The sequence below is a fragment of the Callorhinus ursinus genome, unplaced genomic scaffold (genome assembly GCF_003265705.2).
Source record: "Callorhinus ursinus isolate GAN/ISIS: 27379988/994484 unplaced genomic scaffold, GSC_fseal_2.0 scaffold126, whole genome shotgun sequence".
Classification (NCBI taxonomy): Eukaryota; Metazoa; Chordata; class Mammalia; order Carnivora; family Otariidae; genus Callorhinus; species Callorhinus ursinus.
Window position 1 is genome coordinate 487,626 of NW_027397188.1, and position 25,632 is coordinate 513,257.

General features: G+C 61.2%; 1 protein-coding gene across 4 annotated transcripts in view; it reads right to left on the minus strand.

Moving 5' to 3' along the window:
* Positions 1-8,642: 8,642 nt before the first annotated feature.
* Positions 8,643-25,632, minus strand: part of CCDC187 (coiled-coil domain containing 187) — a 41,595-nt gene continuing 24,605 nt past the window's right edge. For 3 of the 4 annotated variants that reach the window (XM_073890110.1, XM_073890108.1, XM_025860121.2), the window contains 14 exons: positions 24,960-25,024; positions 24,598-24,711; positions 23,447-23,574; positions 23,235-23,326; positions 20,832-20,917; positions 20,059-20,249; positions 19,035-19,122; positions 17,668-17,814; positions 16,661-16,797; positions 13,774-13,937; positions 13,279-13,412; positions 12,834-12,946; positions 12,220-12,296; positions 8,643-11,881 (listed from right to left, as the gene is read on the minus strand). In XM_073890110.1, coding sequence (XP_073746211.1) covers positions 10,113-11,881; positions 12,220-12,296; positions 12,834-12,946; positions 13,279-13,412; positions 13,774-13,937; positions 16,661-16,797; positions 17,668-17,814; positions 19,035-19,122; positions 20,059-20,249; positions 20,832-20,917; positions 23,235-23,326; positions 23,447-23,574; positions 24,598-24,711; positions 24,960-25,024 — 3,305 coding nt within the window. In that variant the 3' untranslated portion in view covers positions 8,643-10,112. The remainder of the gene's footprint in view (positions 11,882-12,219; positions 12,297-12,833; positions 12,947-13,278; positions 13,413-13,773; positions 13,938-16,660; positions 16,798-17,667; positions 17,815-19,034; positions 19,123-20,058; positions 20,250-20,831; positions 20,918-23,234; positions 23,327-23,446; positions 23,575-24,597; positions 24,712-24,959; positions 25,025-25,632) is intronic. The other variant, XM_073890109.1, reaches the window with a different exon arrangement.

A 25,632-nucleotide genomic window follows, 5' to 3' on the forward strand; every position in this document is an offset into this window, starting at 1 on the left:
CCGCCGCCGCCGCCGCCCCGGCCGCCGCCATGTTGGGAGTGCCGCGGCGCGCCTGACCTTTCACCCTGGCAACCGGCGTCACGTGCGCCGCGCGCGCGCCCGGCCCCGCCCCCGAGCGCCCGCCAGGCCCCGCCCCCTCCAGGGTCGCCAGATTTAGCAACTGAAAAGGTTCCGCGTCCGAAATGCAAATTTAACGGGACACTCATTTTTGCAAACGATCGGCTGCTGATCGGAAGCTTACTTTTAACCGGGGGCCCTGTGCTTTATCCGGAAGCCCCACCGGGGGCGCTGACCTTGACTTTTTTAATCTGAGATCCTAACTCCGACACGCAGCCGGACCCCCACCCAGACTCGGACGTGCTGTGGTGCCGGAGTACGGGGCTTTCCAGTAGACCGCAGCCGATTTCTTTGCAGGCCTGGGAAATAAAGCTTCCTGGCGTCCCCCGGATCCGTGTCCGAGGGCGCTGGGGGAAGGAGGGTCCCAGGCAGGGCGGCAGCTTTACTGAGCAGAAAGAAGGGCTCCCGCCGGAGGGGCCGGGGGCAGCGCGGCCCGGCAGTGCCTGGTCCGGGGGGTTTAGAAGCCTTCTCTGGGCAGCGGCCCCTGGTGACCGTTTTCCCAGTGGTCGGCTTATTTACTTATTTTTTTAAAGATTTTATTTGACAGACAGAGAAAGAGCGAGAGAGGGAACACAGCGGGGGGAGCGGGAGAGGGAGAAGCAGGCTCTCCCCTGAGCAGGGAGCCCGATGCGGGGCTGGATCCCGGGGCCCTGGGATCATGACCTGAGCGGAAGGCAGACGCCCATTGGTCGGTTTAGGGACTTTTCTATATAGGCTCTGGCGCCAGGACCCGGTGGGCATGGCGCTCTGTCCTAGCTTCCTGTGATCCGGGCCCATGGTTTAGCCTTACACACTCTATTTTCAACATTCTGTGTCTCCCAACGTCTGTAAAATGCCAGTCTCCCGAGTATGTGTCACCGTTATGGTGTGGTTACATTGGTGACTGGATAGGGTTCCTACCTTGGTCCCCTAGGGGTGCTTTGCTTGGATGCAGATGGTAGCATTGGTATCAAGAGCCAAATGTTGGTCCAAGGACGGGGGTATCCTCTATGAGGAAATCCTCCATTCCTGACTTAAGGAGCAATAAGTAGTTGCTCAAGTTTGCAAAAAAATGGAAGTGGTCCCTCAACGTGGAATGAGAGGTTGGCCTGTGCCTTTGCCCATTCCGTGAAGTTGGCCGGATCAGCCTTCCAGTTGTCTGGTGGGGATGGACTCACACACAGCCAACAGTTCTCAGCACGGACTGGTGTGGCTGTGGAACCTTTTAACAGGCTGGAGGCTGCCTTTTTGCTCCCAGATGTGGGTGCTCGGGGGGGTGCCAGCAGAAAGGAGTTTCACACACAGACAAATGAGTCTGATGGGCAGAAGGCCAAGGCGGCCCATAGGGCTAATGCTAGGAGAACAGAGGAGGAGCAAGGGTGCCTGGGTGGCTCAGTTGGTTGGGCGTCCAACTCGTGGTTTTGGCTCAGGTCGTGATCTCGGGGTCATGGGATCGAGCCCCATGTCAGGCTCTGCCCTCGGTTGGGAGTCGGCTTGAAAGATTCTTTCCCTCTGCCCCTCCCCCAACTGGTGCACATGCTCACTCTCTCTCTCACACACACATAAATGAATACATAAATCTTAAAAAAAGAAATAAAGGAGGAGCATAACCACGGTTTCTGACAGGGTTCCCACTCCTGGGGAGACACTGCATATAATCCTATGGCAAAGATGAAAGGCAAGAAAGCACCTGAAGCTACGAATGACCAAGAAAAGCTAATAGTCATTACCTATCTGGCATCAAGGAAAGGTCTGGATTTTTCCTGAGAAGGAGCTTCAGATCTTTTAGAGGTTCATCTCCTATGGAGTCAGGCCTATCCCCTGGGGTGTATTCCTAATCCTTAACAGGACCATGGGCAGCAGAGTTGGCCATGGAAGTCCTGTCTCCTGGGTGAGCTCCCTGAGGTGCCTTTTGAGGAGGTCCTTCGTTTTTCCTGCCTTTCCTGAAGATGGTGGTCTCCAGGCACAGCGCAAATGGTATTGGATCCCCAGCGCCTTGGAGACTCCTGCAGTAACAGCCGCCGTAAAGAGGGGCTGTTGTCACTTTGTAGGTTCCGTGGGAGCCCGACCCGGGGAATTATCACACTCTTTGTTACTTCTGAGGCTTGCTCTGCCCTACAGGGAGAGGCCTCTACCGGGTTAGTAAGGATGTCTGTGCAGACTAGGAGAGAGCGGATTCCTCGAGATCTGGGCATGTGGGTGAAACCCATTTTGCCGGGCCTCCACAGGGTAGCTTCCCTTTAGCTGTATGCTGGCGGGGGCTCTTCTTCTGGCGCAAAAGATCTTGGTAGCCATTTTCAGGAGGCTGTCCAGAGTTTCCTCCTGTCCTCTAGGAGATTTTTGTAACTTTTCTAATGTCAGAAGTAGACTGGATGAGGGGCACCTGGGTGGCTCCGTCGGTGAAGCGTCTGCCTTCCGCTCAGGTCCTGGGATTAAGTCCTGCTTCAGGCTCCCTGCTCAGGGGGGAGTCGGCTTCTTCCTCTGCCTCTGTGTTCTCTCTCAAGGAAATAAATAAAATCTCTCTATATAATGAAAAGAAGTAGACTGGGTGATAAAGAATAAGTCCTTAAGAATAAGCTGCCCCTGGTAATTATCAGGGTGCAGGTTGGTAAGTTTAATCGTTTAATCAGGGCCTCTCAGAATTTTTCCAGTAAGCCTGAGGGGGTTCCTCTCCTTGCTTGACCTGAGAAGGCTGGGCATAATTAAGAGGTCTGTCACAAGTGTGCTTGACACCCTCAGTAATGCATTGAAAGAAATGTCTGGTCTTCCATCTCCCTCTTCCTCAGTGGCTCCCTCCCCCCCGCCCCCCATCATTAGTCGGGACAGCCTGGCTCCCAGTGGGACCTGGAAGGGTGTCAGCCTCCTCTAGAGGTTCTCTTTCGTCTATTCCTTGTGTGGAGTCTGCCCCTGGTCTCGGGCCTTCCCCGTCGAGGGGCGCTCGGACGCAGGCTGGATTCCAAGGAGGGCCTGGGTTTCCCGTTGTCCACTGCTCATCTCCATGAATCACAGCCACCCGTATGATCCTTTTCAGAGGTAGAGAGGGTCTGATTCAGGAGGAGCATACTATCTCTCCAGATAAGACGGAAGACCTGGCTGTCTTTTAGGGGGACCTCAATATACTCATCAGGATCATCCAAACATTTTCCCATGTACTTTTTTTTTTTTCCCCGTGTACTTTTTTATTTGCTTCAACTCCTGGAGCAAGAAGGCGTGGGAGACCCGCGCGGGGTTCGCTCCGTCACTGGGGGCTTGTTCCTGCAAGGGGAGCAGAGAGGGGTGACGGGATGCTTGAGGCTCTGGTTTGTATGGAGGGGGTGCGCTATGCTTTGGTGGAGCAGCTCCCTGTCTGTTTGGTCAAGATCTGACTTCTCCTTTTTACGTGTCCCTCCCTTGTTCCAGTCTGTTGCACCACGGCCAGAGGGACTGGGCCGTTCACATATTTCCTCTCCGAGCCAGTGCTACCCCGAAGCGCGAGGAGAGCCCACGCAAAGGAACCTCAGACCATTGGCCTTATTTTTTTTTAACGGAGAGGTCCAATTGCAGAATGGTGTCATGGTTCATGCTTCCCTCAGGAGGCCGTTTTCTCCATCTTCCTGTTGGTACTCGGACCATGCACAAGTGCAGAGAATAGCAAGCATTTCTTTTGAGGGTCAGCTGTAGAGGATGCCCTCCAGGGGAGTGTGAGCTGTGGGGGGCGTATTCCCCCATCTACCAAATAAGGAGGAACTCCTGAGCGCCCACAAGGTTCTCCAAATCTTGAATGGGGCCTGAACAGGATGTCTCCTGCCACCCCTGTCCCCTCCTATCTCTGCATCTAGGAGCAGGGTCGAGGTGCATCTGGGGTGGAGCTGCTCCGTACCCGTGTGGCCTTTGTTTCCTGTGCCCTCCTTTTCCTTTTCCAATGTTAGGGTTGCCTGTGTGCAGTGAGCCTCTCCCCACTAGATCCTCAGGTGCACAGCCCGTGGCGCTTCCCCGGGGGGTATCTGCCAACCATTGCCGCAAAATTATCATCGGCAGACTGAGTTCTCTCCCCGACTTAGAGCTCCACATGAGAGCTCGGGGTGTGTGATCCGATTTAGGACCCCGCTCTGGTGGCATTCCCTGAGGGAGGCGAATCAGGGATTGCCCCATTTGCATGCCCTCTCGGCTACCCTACCTGGAGACGTCCCTACGCCTGCAGAGGGTGCAATGAGCCTTTGCCAGGCGGAAGACTGGAGGCGGGACCATGGGCCAGAAGGGGCCACAGGTGTCATCTATGGTCCCAGAGACGCCCCCATCTATCACCCGGTGCACGATCTCAGGAAAAAACTCAGGGTCAAAGGGATCCAGGGAAAAGCGGGGACCTGTTTGCCATGGCTCAGGAAAGAGAGAGAGACTGAAATCTCCTCAAGGCTCAGGCACTGGGGATTACGAGCGGGCCCTCTGTTCCAAGGCTCCAGGCACCACAGGCCAAGGGGAGGAGACGAAGCCAGGACATCGAGAGGAGATCGCTCCGCTCCGCCCGCTGCTCGCTCGGGATTCGCGTCAGCGGTCCCCTGGGTCGGGTCGCCCGTGGTCAGGTCACCATTGTTCCTTTTGCTTTGGGATATGCCACCGAAGAGTAGCCTCGGCCAGGAACCCTCAGGCGTCGGGAGGGGGCGCTCCTTCCCATCGAACAGCCTCCGAAGCCCTGACCCTGGACAGAGCCCACATTCCCCGCTCGGGGGACAGGACCATTCGCACAGTCCAGGTCCAGCAAGCCTGGTCTCCGAGGCTTCAGAACGGCGCTGCGCGGGCTGACCGATTCCCGTTGTGTTCCAGCTCTCCAGAGCAACTTTTATAGGGCGGAGATGGCCCGAGAAGGGAAAGGAGGAGAAAAGAAAAAGTGCCTTTGTCGCGGTATTGCTCACCCTCCCTGAGATCCCAGACGAGCCCCCAGAGAATGTCCCCAGCGCCCGGCGGGCGTCCCCTGGGTCCGTGTCCGAGGGCGCTGGGCAGGGCGGCAGCTTTACTGAGCAGAAAGGGCTCCTGCCGGGGCGGGGGGGGCGGGGGCAGCGCGGCCGGCAGTGCCTGGTCCAGGGGCGTTAGGAGCCTTCTCTGGGCAGCGGCCCCTGGCGACCGTTTCCCCACTGGTCGGTTTAGGGGCTTTTCTATGTAAGGTGTGACACCAGGACCCGGTGGGCATGGCGCTCTGTCCTAGCTTCCTGTGATCCAGGCCCACGGTTTAGCCTTACACACTCTATTTTCAACGTTCTGGGTCTTCTTTAGGCCCCTTGGTGGATTCTTTGCTCGGTGGCTGCATGTCCGGTTTTCGGCATACAGAGCCTGACCCACAGATGCTTGTTGGTGCAGCCTTGCTCACGCCCAGCTCCCTGATGACCTATCGATTCCTCAGCTCCTATCAATATGACTTTTTGCTTAATTCAACAGCAGACCTGGTTTTTAATTGCTATTCGTGAAATTGTTATGCATATCAACATTTTTTCTGAACTGTGGGACCAAAACAAAGAAGAAAGGAAGTGGGTCACAGAGCAGACACGAGTCCGCAACAGTCACTGGCCTGGTCAAATTCTTATGTTTCAGGCCTCTTGGCTCTTCTGCAGCCCAGGCAGAGGGAGGGCATGTGCAAAGGCCCTGAGGTAGAAGGGCAAGCACATGGGAAGAACAGCTGGAGCAGAGTGAGCCAGGAGAAGAGAGGAAGCCCAGAACTAGCGGGGAGGAGGTCTGGTGGGGCCTCACTAGTGAGGCTGCAGACTAGGGCCTGCTAAGGGTGCCTCACAAACCCCACAGACCGCGCATTTACTGAACGGCAGACATTCGTTTCTCACTGTTCAGGAGGCTGGACGTTCCGGGTCAGGGTACGCAGGGTCGGCTTCCAGTGAGGCCCACTCCCTGGTTTGTGGACCGCCGGCCACCTTCCCGCCGTGTCCTCCTGGGGCCCTTCCTCTGTGTGTGCTCGTGGACAGAGGGAGAGTGAGCTCTCTGGGGCCTCTTCCCATGAGGGCACTAATACCAGGGTGGGGCCCCGCCTGCATGACCCTATCAAACCCTGACCATCTCCTGGCACCAGTACACTGGGGGTTAAGGCTTCAACGTATGAATTCTGGGGAGACACCCAAAGCCACCTGGGGGGACTGTGCCCCTCCCTCCCCAGGGGCAAGCCCCACCTTCACAAATCTACCCTGGGGCCTGTATGTCCCCATCCAGGCACTGAGGGAGCCAGAGGGGGGGGCTCTCTGGGGCAGCCAGTGGGGGTGCATGTGGCCCCACTGAGCGGCCTTTGGGGTTCTCCTGTTCCCTCCTCGGCCGGCAGGAGGCAGTCGCCTGTTCTGGGGTGCGCTGGCCGAACCCCCCATCCTGCTGTGGGATCCCTTTCCCTCAGGTCTCATCAGACAGGTGGCAGCAGGATGTCCCTCCCCACGGGGGCAAGGCAGGCTGGTGCCGCTGACGCCGTGAGCCCCACTGGAGGCCAGTCAGCATGGCCATGTAATACTTCACCCCAAAGCTGCTCTGGGGTGACATCACGCCAGCCATGGCACCCGGCTTAGCCAAGCACGGAGAGACTGCACCACTTCAATGCACTTGTCGATTGTAAAAGGCAGCCAGATTCAGAAGCATTGAAACAAGGTGTGTGGGGGATTGTATCTTAGAATCTGAGAAATGGGGCAGCATCACAGCTTCTGTTGGACTTCCAGGCCCTGCTCCAAGCCCCACGACAGCCCCTGGCACCCCCACCGGTCTTCGAGAGGCACCTGCCCTCCCTCCGTGGGCGTGCAGGCTGGGCGACTGTGCTGCTAAGGCGGAAACACGCAGCTGAGGGTGAGTGTCGGATCCTCCGACACAAGAATGCTCTCTGATTTCACAGGCATTCGACAGTGGGGAGGGCTGCATCTCGGAGCTGATACAGTGAGGGATTTGGTGTTCCTGTTTTACAGAGGGGGAATCTGAGGCTCGGAGGGCCAGGTACGGTGGCTAAGGGCACATGGCACAAATTCGACAGCGAGGGTCTCCAACCTGGGGGCCCCTGGGGCTCAGGAGGGGCCAGGCAAAGGCGTAGCTCCCTCCTGCTCCCGGGGCCGCCCATGCAGCTGCATGGGCATGGGCCCCGGAGGGCAGAGCCGCTGAGCCTTTTCTGCCCCCCACCGACCGGGCAGGCTCTGCACAGGGCAGAGAGAGGAATCCGGCTGCAGCCCAGACTCCGGGGCGGGCCCTGCCCTCCAGCTGTCGTTTGGTGTCCAGGCGGGGCTGCTGGGGAACACCACACATTCTCAGGAAAACTTCTAGGAGGAGGATTATGCCAGAGCACTGCCACACACCAGGGACGGGGCCTCTGGGGACAATCCTGTGTCCTCCCAATGAGGAGAGCAGGGGCGGTGGACACGGAGGACGGTGGACACGCCCCCAGGAAGAGGTGGAGAGCAGGATTTGGACAGACTCTGAGCATCACGGCGGCCCTGCCGGGTCATGTCCCAGCCCGGGCGGACGCAGCCGTCGGACGGAGGGCCACGGTGCAGGGGCGCGCGCCCATGGTCTTGTCCTTGTACCCCAAACCTCGCGCCCCATTTTGCAAACACCACCGCCTGCTCCCGGCGGTGCTCACGGGGATGTGGGAGGGCCTTTGCTGGGGGCAAAGGTACGCTGTTGGGGGACAAACGGAGAGGCACAGCTTGGGGTCTGATGCCTGGCAGAGGGTGGGCCATGTGGGACTTGCAGACCTTCTTCTGGGCCCGGAAGCTGCCTGGGGAGCCGGCACAGACAAGTCTGACCTCCTCAACTGGGTTTGCTTGGGGTGCTCATCCAACAGCAGACAACCTGGCCCCGGTGGACCAGCTACTCACTCACCTCCCACCCTCGGGGGGCCAGGTGCCCCGGGAGCAGGAGGGCACCACCCAGACGGCGCTGCGGTGTTCCCCCAGAGTGCCCGCAAGCCGTCACTGCTCCACACCTGCCCTCTTGGCCCTCAGCTGTATTTTATAGGAGCGGCTGTTACGGCCACTCAGGGTAAGGGATCAAAAGGCCTCGTAAGCTGGTCCGGCGGTTTGGGATTTGAAGGACTGAAGGTGCATTCAGGGGCATTTTATGCAGGAGGGTACAGTGCAGGGCAGCTGAAAGAGACAGATCACTGGAAAATTAAATGTGGGCTTTAACTGGGAAATAATCACTTCCTATGAAAGATAATGACTTCTCTGGAGGCTGGTATCAAGATTTATCGGCCCAAGAGGTTAGTAGGGATTGGAGCCAAGGCGTGCGAGGCCCTGGCAGCCGGCAGTCCCGGTGTGGAATTTCGCCGGCTCAATAGACCCGAACGCTAGAGCCACGCTCGCACTCGTGGGGCCGGCTGAGACTGAGGGCGTCGGACACCATCCATGGTGCTGAGCTGAACAATCCAAGTTACTGTAGAGCGCGGCTTCCCTCGGACCCCACTGTCTTGGGCGTGGGGCCGCTGGCGCAAGCATGTCTCCTGCCAGCACCCGGGGAAGGTCGTTCGGGAGGGTCCAGCTGGGAGCGCAGCCACCCCACGCCCCAGAAAGGGGGCGATCGAGTTTGAGGCAAATCTGCAGGGTTTTTGATGCAGGAGATTTATTACCATGCCAAACGCGTGTGTGTAAAATACATAATTCCTCTCACACGGCCTCGTAAATCCAAAAGGGTCAGCAATAAATAGAGAAAAATAAAAAATTACAGACTAATTTGTTCAGAAAACCAGAAGGAAATCAATAAGGGAGCTGTAGCTCAGAAGCTGTTGGGAAATTGTGTCTACAGAGTGTGAGCGTGAACAGAGCGTGAACACCCCCCACCCCCATCCAAGCCTCTCCTGGGCGAAGGCAGCGTGAAGTGTCTTAGCTCTGCCTCCCCGAGCCCTGAGCCAGGATGAGCCAGCGTGTGACAAAGGTGGGTCTGGCCAGCAGCCGGCCTGGACACGTGGCTGCCCCAGAGCTGGGGCCTGATGGAGGGCTGCCTGGAGGAGGCCCCTCTCCAGAGCTAGAAGGTGGAGGGTGCAGGCCGACCTCGGGGCTCTGCCAGGCCAGCTTTGGAGACGTCTCCCACCTAACCTGCAAGTCACGAAAATCTGGGTCTTCCCAGGGGTCCATAAATGCAGTCAAGTGACTGAGTTCCTCTCTTAAAGCTGGGGAAGCCTGAGGCCCTGGATGGGAGAAGCCAAGTCCTGAAGGATCAGCCAACACCCCTTAAGACCACCTGCGTCCCCGAGGGCTCATTCAACACTGGACGGCCACCAGGGAAGGGGCTCTGGTGTCTTCCGGAAGGTGTCCTGAGCACTCAGGGAGGCCTCGGCCCACCTACCGCCAGAGGACAGGCCGAGGCTTGGCCCGTGAGCTTTGGCCCTTGAGCTGGCCGCTCCTCTAATCTGCACAGGTGGGCTGCCCCACATGCAGGCCTGGGTGTCAGAAACCAGCAGAGCTGGGGCTGTGAGTACAGACGTGCCCCCTGCCCACCCCCACCCCGGGCTGCCCCACGTCCCCAGAACCGCGCTCTCTCCCCTGGCCTTTCCGGATGGCTCTCTGTCCTGGCAGGTGGTCTTGCGGCCTGGCGCCCCGTTCAGCCTGGGAGCTGCTCCCCTCCCAGCTCCTCTAGCCTGTTCTCTCTAAAATCCGTGACTTCCACATCTGCCCTGGGCCAGCCAGCCTCCGGACACTCCCTGCACAACCTTTCACTTTCCTGCCTCTTGAACTCTGTGGAACAGGGACCCTTTCAGGTGCCCACTGGAAGCAATGGACCCAGCGTCCAGAAGAATGCAGAGCCCACTGCACTTGATGTCATGCCAGCGCCTGGTCCTCGGCCGACCGTCAGGTGACCACCCTCGCGACCAGCGGCAGGTGGCTATTCTGAATGGCGGCTCTGCCCTCAGGGGTCCAGGCTTCCGGAGCTTCCCGCATGTGCCGGCACACGCAGGTACAAGACACAGCAACGTCACGGGGGTCTGTGTGTCACCGCGGGCCCTGCACTGTCTCCTCAGGAGAGTCCCATCAGCCTCAGGGACACGCCGGGTCAGCCTCGGGGACACGCCGGGTCCTCCATCAGTGGGCCGCCGGCTGGGCCATCTCCGAGAGCACAGCCAGCGAGTCGCACAGGATCCTTCCGGTGAGCTGGCTGGAGACCAAACCCACCATCTCGGCCCTCTCCATGCCGGGTGCGTCCACCCAGCGGCCTGCGCCCGAAGCAGGAGCCGGGTCGCCCTGCCCGGTGCCAGACAGCCCTGTACCTCCAGCCGCCAACAACACTGACAGACCCTCCCCGGCCTCAGAGGCCACTCTGGATGGGCTTGGGGCCTGCACTGGCAGCCGTGGGAGCCCCCCTGTGGCATCACCTGCCCCCCCACACAAGGGGGACCCTAGCCAGCCAGCTGGCTCAGACCACTGGCTGCCCACAGCCTGGGCTCCCCCATCACAACATGATTCACCCAATTTGTCCCTAAGGCTTCCACCCTGTCCGCCCACCTCCAGGCAGAGCCCTGATTCCTGGGGCCCTGGGGACAGCGGCTCAGGCAGGCCCTCCTCAGACAAGGAGGGCAACTCCCCAGTTTTGATGGAGGCATCCTCCCCGGGGGAGCCCAGCAAGCCCCTGGGAGACATGGCATCTTCAGGTGGGGGAGGGAAGTCTTCTGAGTGGAGGCTGGTGGCGTTGGCCTCCCTCTCTGCTGGGAGGGTGGGAGGCAGAGGAGGGAGGCCGGCATCCCTGTGGGTGGAGGATGGAAGGTCGGCACTGCCGTAGGACAGCACGTCATCCACGGGAGACAGGATCTCAGGCAAGACCCCACTGGCCAGGGTGGACCAGGCTTCCTCTGGGGCAGGGGAGTCAGGGGCGTCTCCCCTCTCCCTACGCCCAGGCGCCCAGCCCTTGGGTGTCCGGGCTACCAGACCGCCAGGGTCCCTAGGAGGAGCCCGCAGGTTCACGGGGACTTCAGGCTCAGACCAGGCCTGTTGGGGTTTCCCGTCATTGGATAGTCTCAGGTCAGCGTCCCCGGCCCCCTCTGGGCAGCCATCTGAGGCCTGCAGAGGCCCAGTGTCTCCTCCTTCACCAAAATCCACCGCTTCAGATGCCAAGGACCCCGAGGGAGAGGAAAGGGGCAGGTCTAAGTCACTGGAGGAAGAGGCTTTGGATGGGAGTGCCCTGCAGGCAGCCTCCGGGGACGCCTGTTTGGCTCTTCCTGTATTTAATCCACTGATCAGGCTCCCGCTGGTTCCAGAAGCTTCCTGCCCCTCCCCAAGGCCCAAGGAAGGAGGTGCAGAGCAGGGCGCCCCACCACTTTCCAGGTGGGATGAGCCTCCCGCAGGGGAGGAGCGCCCCGAGGCTGGCTCAGCACCAGTGCCTGGCTCCAGCAGGTTCTCCTCGTCCCAGAGCTCGCTGGACGCCTCTGACAGCTCTGACCCTGACCTCCAAGAGGGGGCATCCGGGAGCGGCGGCAGCCAGCCCGCCTGCTGGGGGCCTCCGCCTGGCTCTGGGCCTCCTGCGTCGGTGGGGGAGCCGCGCCGGGGACCGGCCCCGCTGCCCTCCACCCTCTCCCGGGCCACCTGCCCCCCGCCGCGGTGCAGCCCCCAGGAGTCCTGAGGAGAGAACTCCCCAGACCAGCCAGGGTCTGCGTCGGGGGGGTCCCCAGCTTCCCAGTCTGACAGGGAAAGCTGGACCAGAGTGGCAGACACCTTCTGAAACTCCTGAAGAGAGTGGCAGGGCGGCCCGCTCACAGAGGAGGCACAGGACCCCAAGCAGCTCCGGGGAGAGGACTCAGACTCAGACTCGGGGCCCAGCTCCAGGGGGCTGCCCGCACGCGGGCTGGGTGGCGCGGGAGCTGCAGACAGAGGGGGTTTGGGGGTGAGGCCCACAGTCCTCACACTCTGTCACCCCTGCGGCGCAGGGCCAAGCGGCAGCCCACACCCCACGGTCCCTAAGCCAGGGGCCCAAAACCAGACAGGCGGAAGAAATGCCCACAGCGTCAGCGTGGCTGAGCCCCCGACTACACCCAGCACCACCCGGAAGGGAATCACGTCTGGGCATGTCCAGCCTCAGAGCTGCTGCTGCCCGCAAAGACGGAGAGGCTGGCCCTGACTGAGGAGCTGGTCTTGGATGACCCTTAAGTGAGGATTTGCTGTTCCTTGTGCAAGGCGGGGCCTTTGGGGGGGGGATCACCTGGAGCAGTGGTCGGCGGGGCAGCTTCCGGCCGAGAGAAGGGGTCACAGGTGTCCTCTTGCCAACAGGTCTCTATCCTGCAGGCATGTTTGTGGGGATATTCCGGGGGCTCCCCGGAGAGGGCCCCATCCCCCCAGCCTCCTCACCACAGCTCAGGGCCTCTGCAAGGCCTTCAACTACCTCATAAGCTTCACAACCGGCCTGCCAGGCATCTGCCCCACTAGGGAGGGGCCGTCAGAGCACAGGACTCCCCGGGTGGGGGCAAGGGGCCCTGTGTTTAGGGGTTCTGGCCTCAGTCCCTGCTGGATCAGGTCTCTGGGGGTGTTGCCATGTGAGAGGCTCGGAGGCTCAGAGGCCCTGGAAGGGCCCCGCCTGCTGCCCCCCACTACTGGGCCTTGGGCCAATTCACCAGGTGACATCTTTGTTTCCACAGAGGGAGTCAGACTCAGGAGGGCATGAGGAGGGCTGGGGGTGCACAGGGGGCCCAGGCCAGGACGAGGGGTGCCAGGAGGGAGTGAGGATCTCTCTAGGAGAGGACAGGCATCTCCACGCCCCAGGGCCCTGACCCCTGCCCAAGGGTCCCGCCGGCCCAGGCAGCCCTCCAAACCTCACACCTCTGTTCCCCTGACGGCCAGCTTTCCATCTGCTGGGGCTCCTCCCTGGGGCTGTTGGCAAAATCCAGCCCCAATTCCGACCCTGCTGGGCTCACGCTGCTTTCAGCCACCTGCTGGAAATGTGTTGGAAGACCACAGCCGGGGTGTGGCGTCGGTCCGTGGATAAAGCCCCTGTGCTCCCGTGACTCCAGTAAGGAACAAAGACCATCCCCTTAGAGATGGCCCTGGAGACCCCCACTTACCAGATTACCCGCCCCCCGTGGACTCCAAAGACCCCTCAACGGACAAATCCACCTGGGAAGGGCCAAACAGGCCCCATCCCATCCATACCCTCATCTGGTGGACAGGGTGACACCCCCATCCAAAGCCACATGGTAGAGCCCAACAAAGCAAGGCCAGGCCTCCACTCTGCCTGCAGAGGGTGCAGGGCCAAGCCTCGACTCACGCTGGCTTCCGGGGGGCTGCAGGGACCCCCTCCGCCCAGGGAGTGTCGGTCCTGGAGTTTCTGTGTATGGCTTGCCATCAGAGGCCGGGTCTTCTCCTCCGAGGAAAAGGGGTGGGGGTTGGGCTGGGGGTCTCCTGTGAGGCAAAGGGACCGTGAGCATGGATGGGCAGGATGTGGATGGCACGGTGTCCAGGAATTCTGAAGCCATGTGAAACAGTCAGCCTCAGGGAACGGGCCCACCACCTGAACTGGCCCCCCATATAGAGAGCGGGAGACTGAAGACAGGCAGGAGCACCCCTCGCCGGCCCACCCACGCTGCCCGGACAGGCCCACTGCACCCAGACATGGAGGGAGAGGTGGGGGATGGCCCGGTCACACAGCTCGGGGGAGGTTCGCCAGGATGCAGGTCTTTCTGACCTCAACCCGGTGCTGCCCCAAGTGGCCAGGGCCCACTGACAGAATGACCGTCGGTCCTCGGCTGCCTTGCCGGGTTACCTTGGCTCACGGGGCTCTGGCTCTCCGCCAGCCGGCCCCCAGCGTCAGGCCGGCCGCCGGTCACAGGCATGTCCTCTCCGCACACTGGCCTTGGAGGCGGCCGGGGACTGTCCGTGGCTGAAGTGGCCTGGGGCAGGGTCCCGTCCTCCTGCCCGGTGGGAAGGCTGCAAGGCAGTGAGTGCAGAGGGCCTGTGACCGTCTGTCCGGGCTGTGCCCTCCCCGGGTGACGAGCCCTGACCAGGACACTCCCCAAGTGGGACAGCATGCGTCCAGGGCATGGACGGTGGCTGAGTGGGCAGCGCGCAGGTGAGGGAAAACAGGGCCTGGGCCCTGCCCACCAGGCACCTTCCCAAGTGGGGGCCATTGCCCCCAGATGGGGCCATTGTTGGGGGCTGACAGGGCACAGGCACAGGGCTGGGGCATGGCAGGAGGGAGGTGTCTGTCCCCTAGCACAGGGTGTTCTGTCAAGATTTCTGCATGGAGACCGGCCACTGGGCCGACCTGAGCTCTGGGATGCCCAGCAGGTCGGAGGCCTGGACGCCACACGCCCAGACCCACTGCCATGCTCTGGGCACATGGACAGGCATCAGGAACCCCCTCCCCCATCGTCACAGCCTCAAGGGGGCAGTTGGGGGGGGAAGGCTGCCGGGCCTCCTGACCCCGGGACTGAAGGTCAGTGTGGTGGGGACCTGCTGGGACACGGCTGCCACTCTCTGGCTTGCCTTGCTTCTGTTTGCTACAGCTGGGCATCTCAGGCTGCCCCCCCCGCCAAGGGTGGCCCCGAGCGTCTCCCCCGAGTGGGGCCACACCGCATCGGGAGTGTGAACAGGGAGTGGGGTCGTAGGGCCATCTTTAGTGCCTGTAATCTTGAGCCTTTTTGAAGGAGGAGACAACTCAGGGGCTGGAGCTCTGACTTCGCTGGGGCAAGGCCTGGGAGGCAGCTGGCCACACCGGGGTGTCCCAGACGCAGGCCCCTGCCTGGCCCCAGGAGCAAGGATGCAGAGGACGGAGCAAGGGGGCTGCTGCACCTGAGCCCATCACCCACCCCTCAGCGCTGCCTCGGGAGCTGGACAGGCTAAATAACCCGGAATTGGAGCCCCCTCGCCCTTTAAAAGGTTCATCGTCCCTCCCACCTCCTCCCCACACCCAGGGTCTCAGGCCAGGAGCCCTGGGGGGGCACTGAGTGCAGGGAGTGGCCCACGGGCACTAACTCAAGGATGCACCTGGGCCCTGACCCACTCAGAGCTCTGCTGAGCTCCCCTTGCCTGAGCAAAAGAATGAAGTACCTCTGTTCTCTGCGTGGCGTGACCTCCAGCAAAAAGTCAAACATCTCTCTCAGTGAGGGAGGGAGTGGTTATAAAAAAATCTGAAATTTGTCCTTCTTTGTACCCAGCTTCTCTGTTCCCTAACTCTACAACAGTGACTATTGCCTCACTGGTGTGATGAGAAAAGCAAAGGGGGCCTTGCCCCCTAGGAGGACGGCTGGCTCCCACGGGGGCCCAGGCCTGCCCCCCCCGCCCCCCCCCGCCTGCGCTCTCAGCCCCGCCCACACAGCCTTCCCAATGAGCTCCCGGGTACGGGGTACCGGGAGGGTACAGTCAGCCTGGAAGCCTCTTCAGAGATCCCCAGGCCTGGCAATCCATAGCAACGTGAAGGGTAGATCAGTCCATGCTGAGATTTATTTGAGATGGGCTCTCACAGGGAAGCCAAGTGGGGCTCATGGCTGGGCAGCTGAGTGGACTATGACCCCCTTGTGCGGTGGTGGCCTGCAAAGGGTCCCTCCACGCGGGAAGAGGGCTGCCGGAGGCACCAGGGCTCCCACAGGCAGGCAGGGGTCCCTGTGAAGGCCGTTCCTGGCGGGGGGCAGGGCGGTGAGCCCCTCCCGGCGTGAGGGCTGCCTCCTGCGTCCTCACCCCCAGATTGCTGTGATTAGTCTGGCTGGTGGGCCGACAGCCCTGGGGTCATTTTATTTAAGACAGAAGGGAAGGAGGGCGCCTGGGTGGCTCAGTTGGTTAAGCCACTGCCTTCGGCTCAGGTCATGATCCCGGAGTCCCGGGATCGAGTCCCGCATCGGGCTCCCCCTTCTCTGTGGGGAGCCTGCTTCTCCCTCTGCCTCTGCCTGCCACTTCCCCTGCTTGTGCTCACTCTGTCTCTCTCTCTCTCTATGTCAAATAAATAAATAAAATATTAAAAAAAAAAAAAGACAGAAGGGAAGGAGGCATTCCCAGTGTAGGGATGGCGGACACTCTTGATGGGAGAAGTAGCTTGCTCTCCCCCACAGCAGGGCTCTGGGTCAGGTGGCACCTGGCATCGGATGCCTCTGCCGCCCCCTCGGTGACTCAGCCTGGGCAGGGCCCCCCTCGTCGGCCAGGGGAGGCCCTTTTGCTGCAAAACGAAGCCAGCGGCCACGTGGCCATCCTGTGAGAGAAGGCTCAGCCGCCTCAGCAGGCAGGACAGCCCCACGCCGGCCTCGGAGGGGCTCCTGGTAGCTGAGGGGGGCCACACTGCCCCCGAGCAAGGCCCATCTACTTGCTTTGTCTCGCTGCTCCCCGCATAGCCCGGGGATGGTGGCAGCCCTGTCTCTGTTTCACAGATGAGGAAGCAGGCTCGGGAAGGGAGGGCACCCCAGGGCCACACCGTAGCCAGCAGCCTGGCTAGGAACGAGCCAGCGCTGCGTTCCTCCCGCGGGGCCAGGGCTGCTCTGGCCTCTGCCCACATCCCCATGGGCTGCCAGCTGGAGCAGGGCCCCCTCGGGGTCCCCAGGGCCGCCCTCCCCTCAGCAGGGCTGAGAGGTACAGGGCCCGGCAGCCATGAGCACAGGGGCCACTCAGCACAGGAAAGGCTTTTAATGGTGAGCATGGGGCCAGGACTGCCGGTGGCAACTCACTGTTGGGCGCCTGGGCTCTCAGGGCTTCTCCAGGGGTTGGGGCTGGTGGGGCTGCCAGGCCCATGTGGTGTCGAGGGGCGTGAGGAGCCTTGTGCCGGCCCCTCCGTCTGAGCAGGCTTGACTTCGGGGCCAGACCTCTGAGAAACAGCACAAGGGAGCCGTGTGACATACACCTGTCTCTCAGGCAAAGCAGGGGGCAGGCTTCATGTGGCGAGGCCGCTGGTTGCCGGGTGTGTGGTGCTGAAGCAGGTGTTCTCACCAGCTCAAACAGGTGGTTCTAACCTCCCAGCAGCCCTGTGTCCTCTGCTAATCACCCCAGACAGGTGCAGACATAAGACCCAGGGCTGGGGATTCCCTGCCTGAGGCTGCCCCGGGTCACCTGTCCTGCGGGTCGGCCTGGGGCAGGGCGCACACCACCCGGCTGCTCATCCCGCAGTATGACTGCTAACCCATAGAACCAGTTCATTCCATCCTCACCCCGCCAGGTGAAGCCATCAACATCCCATCTCAAAAGAGGAGAGGTGCAGGCTGGGGACGGCTGCCCCACTCCGTGTCCACACAGCGTCGTCCGTCCATGGGACAGCTGGTGGGGACGGGGATTTGGAGCAAGGACACCCCTGCTGCTTGGGGCTCCCCAAGGGGCTGCCCCCCTAGGAGCCCAGGCCACCCTTCCTTCTTGCTTCAGCCGCCACCAGCCCTGGCCCCATCCCCAGCTCTAGCCTAACGCCCCCCTCCAATGGGCCTCTCACCTCCACCCCTGGGCCTGGAGGAGTGGCTTCCCCTACCATGGGGGGTCTGGCTCCCCCTCCAGAGCCTGACAAGGGCTGCAGTATCCAGGAAACCTCCTTGGTCCCCGCAGGAGGTGGCTGCCCCTCCTGCCCTCCCGCTGCACCTCTCCCCAGGCCCTCCCCGCTCTGGGTCGCAGGCATATTGACAGGGGTCCTGCCCTGTCCCATGGAGCAGCCAGGGGACAGGTGACAAGCCTCCAGCCCGGGGAGCTTGCCCACCTGAGGCGGCCTGGTCCAGGCCTTGAGCTCCTGCTGCAGGTGCGCCACGGCCGTCCGCAGGCAGAGGATGTCCCTCTGATGCTGTAGGAGCAGCATCCTCTCCTTGTGGGAGAACAGGTGAGTGTTCCGCAGGCATCGGATTTCTCTCTGAACCAGACAGAGGAGGCATCAGCAAAACCCCCAACCCCGCACAAAGAGAGACCCACGTGATGAGTGGGAAAAACAGGTGTCTGGGGGGCAGCCCGGCTCCTGCGGGGCCTTCCCTGAGCCCCTCCAGGTGCCCTTCTCATCCTGCTCCACCAAGTTCGCCCCCCGTGGGTTTGGCCAATAGGATGCTTAGCAGGAGGCGGGAGGGAAGGTAGGGTGTTGTTCCCTGGGCCCCCAGGGCTGGGTCGGGGCAAGCTGGCTGCACCTCTGCCCTCCCCCACTCAGCCCTCCTTCTCTCCAGGCTCTGGGCACTGCCCCCACCCCCTGGACTCGTCCCTTTATTAAACTGTCCGCAGGTATCCTCTGGTCCCTGCTTTGTCTCTGAAGCCACACCCCTCGGCAGAGCCACCTTGCCCGGAGCACATGCTCGGGTCTTTGCACACCCACCCCGGGAGGCGGCAGCCTTTATAGGTCAGAAGAGGAAACCAAGGCTGGGCAGAGCTGGGCCCCCTGCTCAAGCCCCAGGGGTCAGGGGCTCAGACCACCCGGTTCACCACCTCATTGCCTTGTGATAACTGGAGCCCCTTCTCAGCCCCCTTCACAGTTCACGGCCATGATGTCACCCCATTTTTCTGCCTGGGTCTGCTCCCGTTGGCCCCTCTGCCTGGAATCCCCACATCCCCCACCCCACCTCCTTGGCCCATACAGACCATCTCGGGGGAGGGTTTCTGTCAACCCAGCACCACCCCTCACTGCCCCTCTGCGGGTCCCTGAACAAGGCAAGCCCCCTACACTGAGCCTCAGTTTCTTCATCTGCATAAAGGGGGCTAACATGGGTCCCACCACACAGCGGCCCCTGGACACTGGGCTCGGAGCAGCTGGTGAGCCCCTGTGGTCGTGCACAGCCCCTGGCCAGTGCCGGCCGCGCGGATGCCCCTGCAGCCCCCGCAGCAGACACTGCTGTCATTCTCCCGTTGGCGAGGCTCCAGGAGGCCACAGGGGCCAGGACAGCAGGGCCACACAGCATCCAGGCCACACTGCCCCCTCTTGCCACTGGACGCTCCCCTTGTACCACGGGGTCCTGAGCCCCCTGGGAGGGTGGTGACGGCTAGGGAATTATCACGGTGTGGTGCAGAACGCTCAAACACCAGCTGGGAGGGTGGCAGGACCAACTCGGTGCCGGTCACCTGCCCACCCCTCGGGGCTGAGCTGGCCCTTACCTGCTCCTGCTCAAGGCTACTGAGGGCCTGCAGCTGCCTCTCCACCAAGTCTACCAGCACCGTGGGGCTCTCCTTGCTGCCCAGACACCTGAGGGAGGAGGCAGGACCCACTGCTCACCTGGCATCCACAGGTGGGTGTGGAAAACTGCAGACACAGCCAGCCCCGGCCAGCCAGGTGGACCTGGGATGGCCCCCGCCCACAGCCAGGACAGGCTGGGTGAACCCTGGGGGCCTGGGGGCCTGGCCCAGGCCGTCACTCTTCCCACCTACTCTTCATGACCACTTTCGGGCCTGATAGACTGAGGGAGGGCAGCGCCTTGCACCCTGGAGCCTCAGCCCACCCAGAGGGTCCTTTGGGGGGGGCACCATGGAACCGCACACGCACAGCCTGGTATGCTCGCCGACTGTCGGGGAGGACCTTCGCTGGGGTATACTTTTTGGAAGCCAATGAGGGACCATCAGGAAGCTCTCCATGCATCAAAAATCAGTGCATCAAAATGCATGTCACGGACACAGCCAGCCGGCTCGCAGGCATTTACTTTAAGGGGAGTCTCTCCGCCTGTTCAGTGTAAGGACGCAGAGCGGGAGGCGGCTGGAAGGCCCAGCCCCGGCCGGCTACAGGAGCTGGGCGGCCAGCCCGCGTGGGGCACCCTGCGACTTGTGGCGTTGGGCAGGGGCGCGCGGGAAGCTTTTCCTGATCCAGGGTGAAAGTCAGGCTACAGAACAGCACTTGGGTGAACTCCCAATGCTGGTCCGCAGCCGTAAGCGTGTCTCCCTCAACAGGAGTGCTAAACAGGCAGGGCTTCCCCGGGAGAGGCGGCACTGCGGGTGGTTTCAGTAAGTACGTATTTGTTCTTGGAGCTTCACTGCCTTAGCTAACTTCCCGCAAATACCCATCACTACTGGGATCGGTACAGTCGGTTCCCCGCAACGCGGTCCGGCCCGGGGCTCGGGGGCGGGGCCCGAACAGGGGCGGGGCCGAGAGGCGGGGCCCGGGCGGGGGCGGAACCGCGCGTGCGCTCACGCTCGCTGCTGCTCCAACCAGGCCAGCTCGGCGCACGTCTTCTCCTCCAGTGCTTTCTCGCGCAGGCGCAGCAGCGCAGTCTGGTGCTGGGCGTGCAGCTCCTCCTCCCGGAGGCTCAGCTCCAGCATCCGGAGCGTGAAGTGGCCCGGGGCTCCGGCGGCGTCGGCGCTCCAGGGCCCCGCCAGGCTCCGCTGGGGCGGGGTACATCGAGCAGGCCACTCCGGGACCAGCCTCGTTGGGTGGGAGCAGTGCCCAGCCCAGGGGTGGCCGCCGCCTCCAAGGAGCCCTCCTGGACTGCCCCGCCTCTCCTTTCCTGAGGCGGAGTACCCCCCTCCTGACTGTGAGCTCCCAAGGGCAGGGCGGGGTCCTGCTTGTCTTGGTCTCATGCCCAGCCCTGATCCAGGCTGAGCACTTGTTTGTGCCCAAGAGGGTTGGGGAAAGACTGGGCGGCGTGCCCTGAAATGTGCAGCCTGAAAGGTGGGGGCCAGCCTGCCTGAAGAACTTTGTTGAAACGCCTGCTCTCACCTACCACCCCAGGCATGAGAAAGGGGCTTGGGCAGATGTCAGTGGGAAGGGTGGGTGATGCCTGTGGCAAGGAGTGCCTCCCCCAGCCCAGAATCTGCAGCAGAGATGCCCTGGGTGCAGGCTCTAGGAGATGTGGGCCTCAGCACTCAGCACCTGATGGCCCAGGCAGTCAACTGGAGGATTTGGGTCTAAAACATGCTGCCAGTGCCTCCCCTGGACGCCCCTCCCCAGGAGACCTCTCCCTGTACCTGGTGGGTGGGGTTGACCCGAGGGTAGAGCCTGGCCAGGGGCAGCTGGGAGGGAGCTTGGTCTGGTCTCACTTCCTGCCGGGGCTCTGAGGACAGAAAGCAGTTGGTGGTTGGGTCATGTGGGGGTTCCAGGGGCCTTTTCTCCAGGAGGGCCTCTCAAAGGTAGGATGTCTGGGGTAGTTTAGTACCCCCCACATGCACAGCTTCACACCACATCTTCACAAGGCCACACCAGGGGAATTGCACCATCTCCTTTGTCCCCATGCAAGGTTGTGTGTGAACCCACTGATCATACAAAGGACAAGACCCAGGGTAGAGGGGCCTTGGGGATGACTTAGTTCTGCTTCTTCACTTCCACAGAAGGAGAGACTGCGGCCCAGAGACAGAGAGTGACCCCTCTGAGGTCTAGCACCAAGCAGGTGGGGTGACAGCAGAGCCCACATTCTGGGCATGAGCAGCTGTCTTACCACTGACCACTGCCGGCGGTTCTTCAGTGCCGGGTGGGATGGAAAAAGGACTCTATAGTTTTAAAAAGTCCATTTGAGGACTTGTGCTTCCCACCAAGAGAGTAAAAGGGATTGGATTGTGGATTTATTGTCCCACTAAAAATAACTTTAAAATGCAACAAAACAAAAAAATGACATGTATATATGCATATACATATATAAATGTTCACACACACGTACGAAAGAACAATTTTCCAGGCACTGGTCATCATCAGGCAGTATAGCACAGTGATCCCTGAGAGACAGAACATAGGTGAGACCCCTGCTTGTCACAGCTTACTGCCTGGAGAATGTTTTCTAGGCTGCAGTGCAGGGAGGGGAAACTGAGGCAGAGCCTTGCAGACCCCTCGAAGAGGAGATGGAGCTGGGAGTCTAGAGAGACCCAGGCAGCTAAAACTCATGGAAGAAGGACCAGAAAGTAGAGAGCCACACAGGGAGAACCTGGAGATTTAGAGTGTCCCCCACAAGCCTTCTGTGGGAACCATATGAGGAAGCTACCCATGCTGGGGAGAGAAGCATCGGGAAGGAGCAGAAGGCCCAGAGTTGCACCTGTCTCCACTAGCCAGGCTGGAAAACCTCATGATCCACGGGTCTTAGGGCAGAGTCCACAGAAGGTCCTGCCTTGGTCCCAGACTGAGCCCTGCTTTGTAGCCACCTGGCAATTATCAAAGCAACACCTGGAAGGATCCAGCTGCATCCAAGTAACTGTGTTCCAGGACAAAGCTCACAACTTTGTGGGAGCACATAAATATAGCACCTAACAAGGTAAAATTCAAAGTGTCCAGCAGGCATGTGAAGAAGCAAGAAAGCATGACCTACAATGAGAGTAATCAATCAGTAAAACCGACCCAGATAGCAGAATGAGCCAGAGAAGGACTTTAAAACGTTTATAACTATATTCCCTATGTTTAATAAGTTAAGTAGAATCAGGGATGATATAAAAAAGTGTCCAAATGGAACGTTTTGAGATGAAAACCCAAATGCTTGAAAAGAAAAAGATGCTGAGTGGGATTAGTGACAGATCCGACACCGCAGAGGAAAGGAGTAATGAACTTGAAGGCACGGCAGTAGGAACTCTCCAAAAGGAAACACGGAAGAAAAAAAGAAACAAACAAACACACAGAAAGAACCGAAGGTGGCAAAACATCCAGGTGAGTGGAGGTGAGGTGAGGACACAGGAGACACGGTGGCCGGACATTCCCCACCACGACGAATACGATATACCCGCAGGTGCAAGGTTCACAACATCACCCCAAGCACAAGAGACGGAAAGAGAAGCTACACCAAAACCTGTCATATCCAATAGCTCCAAAGCAGTAACGAAGAGAAAGTGGGAAAAGCAGCCAGAGATAAAAAGCGCCTCCTGCCTGGGAGAAGAGTGAGGCTGACCCCAGGTTTCTCGTAAACAGGGCGAGCCAGAAGACCGGGCAGCGCATCAACCAGAAGGAAAAACATCCACCTGGGGTTCTGTTTTCAGCAAAGGGTATTTCAAAAACAAAGATGAAATGGGTTCGTCCTTAGGCTTTACAAAAGCTCAGAGAATGTGTCACCGGCACCACCAGAAATTCTAACGGAGGGGTCCTTCAGGCAGAAGGACACTGAAGCCAGAGACAGAATCGGGTCTACACCAACGAGATTGAGCATGGGAAATGGGGGCGTGCAGACACCTTCAGAGGGGACAGAGTGTTTCCAACAGTAAAGGAGACTCGTGCAGTGTCTGAACCGTCTAAGGTAGATGTCGACAGCAAGAGCGCAAAGCCCAGGAAAGGGAAGGAGAAGCACCGGGAAAGCCTGTCCGCGGGAGGAGGGGAGGCATGTGGCTGAAAGCCGGGCCCCGCCACTTGCCCCAGGCGCGGGGTCGAATGCCTGCCGTGTGCGTGGTTTTGAGGACTCTCACCTGCAGAAGCTGACTTGTCCTCCTGACTCTGCTGTCCTTCCTGGGGACCTTGGGAGGGTGTGGCCGCGTCTCTGCCCAGGGCTGAGTGTGATCTGCGGGGGGAGAGCGCTGGAGACACAGCCCCAGCAGCACCAGCTGCCCGCGCCTGTCCGAGACGGCCGGCCTGCCCGTGGCTATGTTGGGAGGCCGTGGCCGGCCCCCTGCGGCCCCACCTGGGTCTGGTGGTCACGGTGTCCGGAGAGGTTGTCGGCTCCAGGCCTCCACACACCGGTGGCCGCTCCGAAGCTGAAGCCGAAGCCGGTTCTGGCCTGGCCTGGGTGGAGTGTTTCTCCATCAGATGCTGCAAGAATAGGAAGATGGGCTGTGTTGTGGAGGCCCCAACCTCAGAGGCCTCCTTTGTCCATCCTCCACATGGGGCTCACAGGCCCCCCTGCCCCCTAGACCGGGTTGGACGTGGCAGCGTGGGGGAGGGCAGCAGGTGCCAAGCAGACACAGAGCAAGGCCAGGGCTGGAGCACCCCAGAGTTGGGGGATCAGATGGCGGGAATCACAGCCCTGCACCCCAGCTGCAGCAGCCGCAAGCACCGAGCAGGTGTGATGCTGGGAACAAGGAGGGGAAGGAGAGAGCTGGAACCCGGGGCGGGTGTGCATGGTGCTTGCACACACAGGCGCATGCATGTACCTGTGTGTGCACATGCTCCCCCAGGCTGGGGTACCGTCCTGGGAATGGCTCCCCAAAGGTACTGTGAGTACATCCCAACAGTCCCCCAACCAAAGACACAGAGAAGGTTGATCACATCCAACCAGATCCCAGATGCCGGCCGCCGGTCTAGGTGCCATCTGTACCCCACAGAACAGCGAGTACAGGGGGCTGGGCAGAGGTGGTTTGGAGATGTGGGGCCCCTGCCCCTCCTGGCAGACCTGCCAGGGCTGTTGAGTGCCCTGCACACATCAGCTCATGAGCTCCAACAGAGGGCCCCAGACTCAGATGCCAACACACCCAGGACACAGGCTCAGGCGGTCATCTGTCCCCTCAGCCAGGTGCCCCCAGGTTAGTAGTGGGCCAAAACGTCCTGCTTCTGCTTTAAACTGAGCATCTGTGTGTAGTCCACTGAGCTGGCCTGAGCTCAGACAGCCATGCTGTCTTCTTCCGGCCTCCGGCAGGGCCCACGTTTCAGGTGGCACTGTGTCCTCTGCAACCTCCCCAACTTGACCTTCCACAAAGGCAAGTGGCCCCCATGCAGCCAGAGAGCCACCCGGGAGGGCCCCAGGCTCGGGTGGGCAGGCGGGGTGGCACTGCCCCTTGGCCAGGAGTGGGGCATGCCTGGGAAGAGCCCTCGGGCCTTCGGGCTGGGCCGGCTGACCTCCAGTTGATGCTTGAAGAGCAGCTGGTCCAGGGCCTTCTGCGTCTCCCAGACCTCCAGCTCTGCCCGCTGCCGCAGAAGGGTCAGCACCTGCTCCTGCTTCTCCTGGTCCAGCTGCAGGGAGGGCCCAAGCCTCAGGATTCCTGGGGGGGCCCCACCTGGCTGCCCCATGGCTCCCCAAAAGCCCTAATCCCCAGAGGGCAGGTGGTGCCCCACTTCTCGGAGGGATGACCCAAAAGCCCCCCACTCAGGCCTCTCCGCTCAGCCTCCGGGGGGCAAGGGCTGCTCCCCGCTCACCCCAGCCAGGCAGGCCTACCGGGGACACAGCTGTCATCAGCCCGATAGATGGGGGCAGGACACACCTGCAGGGACTTGAGAAAGCTTGGGGACTTCCGGGGGACGTTGGCAAGGTGCCCGGAGCGCTGACCTGTGGGAGCCACGGAGAAGGGGCAGCTGAGCAGCCTCAGCCCTCGTCCTGCAGGAGGGCAGGCGCCCAACTCCCAGCACAGCATCCAGGGAGGGCGGATGGGTGCAGCCTACGGCAGGGGGAGGCAGCCGGCTGCTGGGACTGCTCCACCTCAGCTCAGGGTTCTGCCGCCTGACCCTCGGCCACACTCCCCTGGGAGCGATGCCCGAGTCTGCAGAGACAGCGGGAGCCAAGCAGACAGACCTCCCTGGGTGACCTGGAACAAATCACTAGCCCTTCAGAGCCTCGGCCGGGAAACGAGGTGCCCACGCGCCCCCCACCCCCGGCGGTGAGAAGCCCAAGCACGTGTGGGACGGACAGACGGCAGCTGCTGCTGCGGACTCAGGGTCACAGCTGGGAGGGTCCCCAGGCGTCCCTGGGATTTCTGGGGTTGCTCCAGAGAATGAGCAGAGAAACCTCAGCCTCCCCACCCGGGTCAGGGAGTCCCCCAGGGCAGTGGAGGGGCCAGCTCGGGCTCTGCACACCATTGGTGCTCTGGGCCCCTCTGTGGCTGCCTCTAGGGGCGGCCCCATGGTCGGAGGGGTGGCCGGCTGCACCCTCCTTGGCCC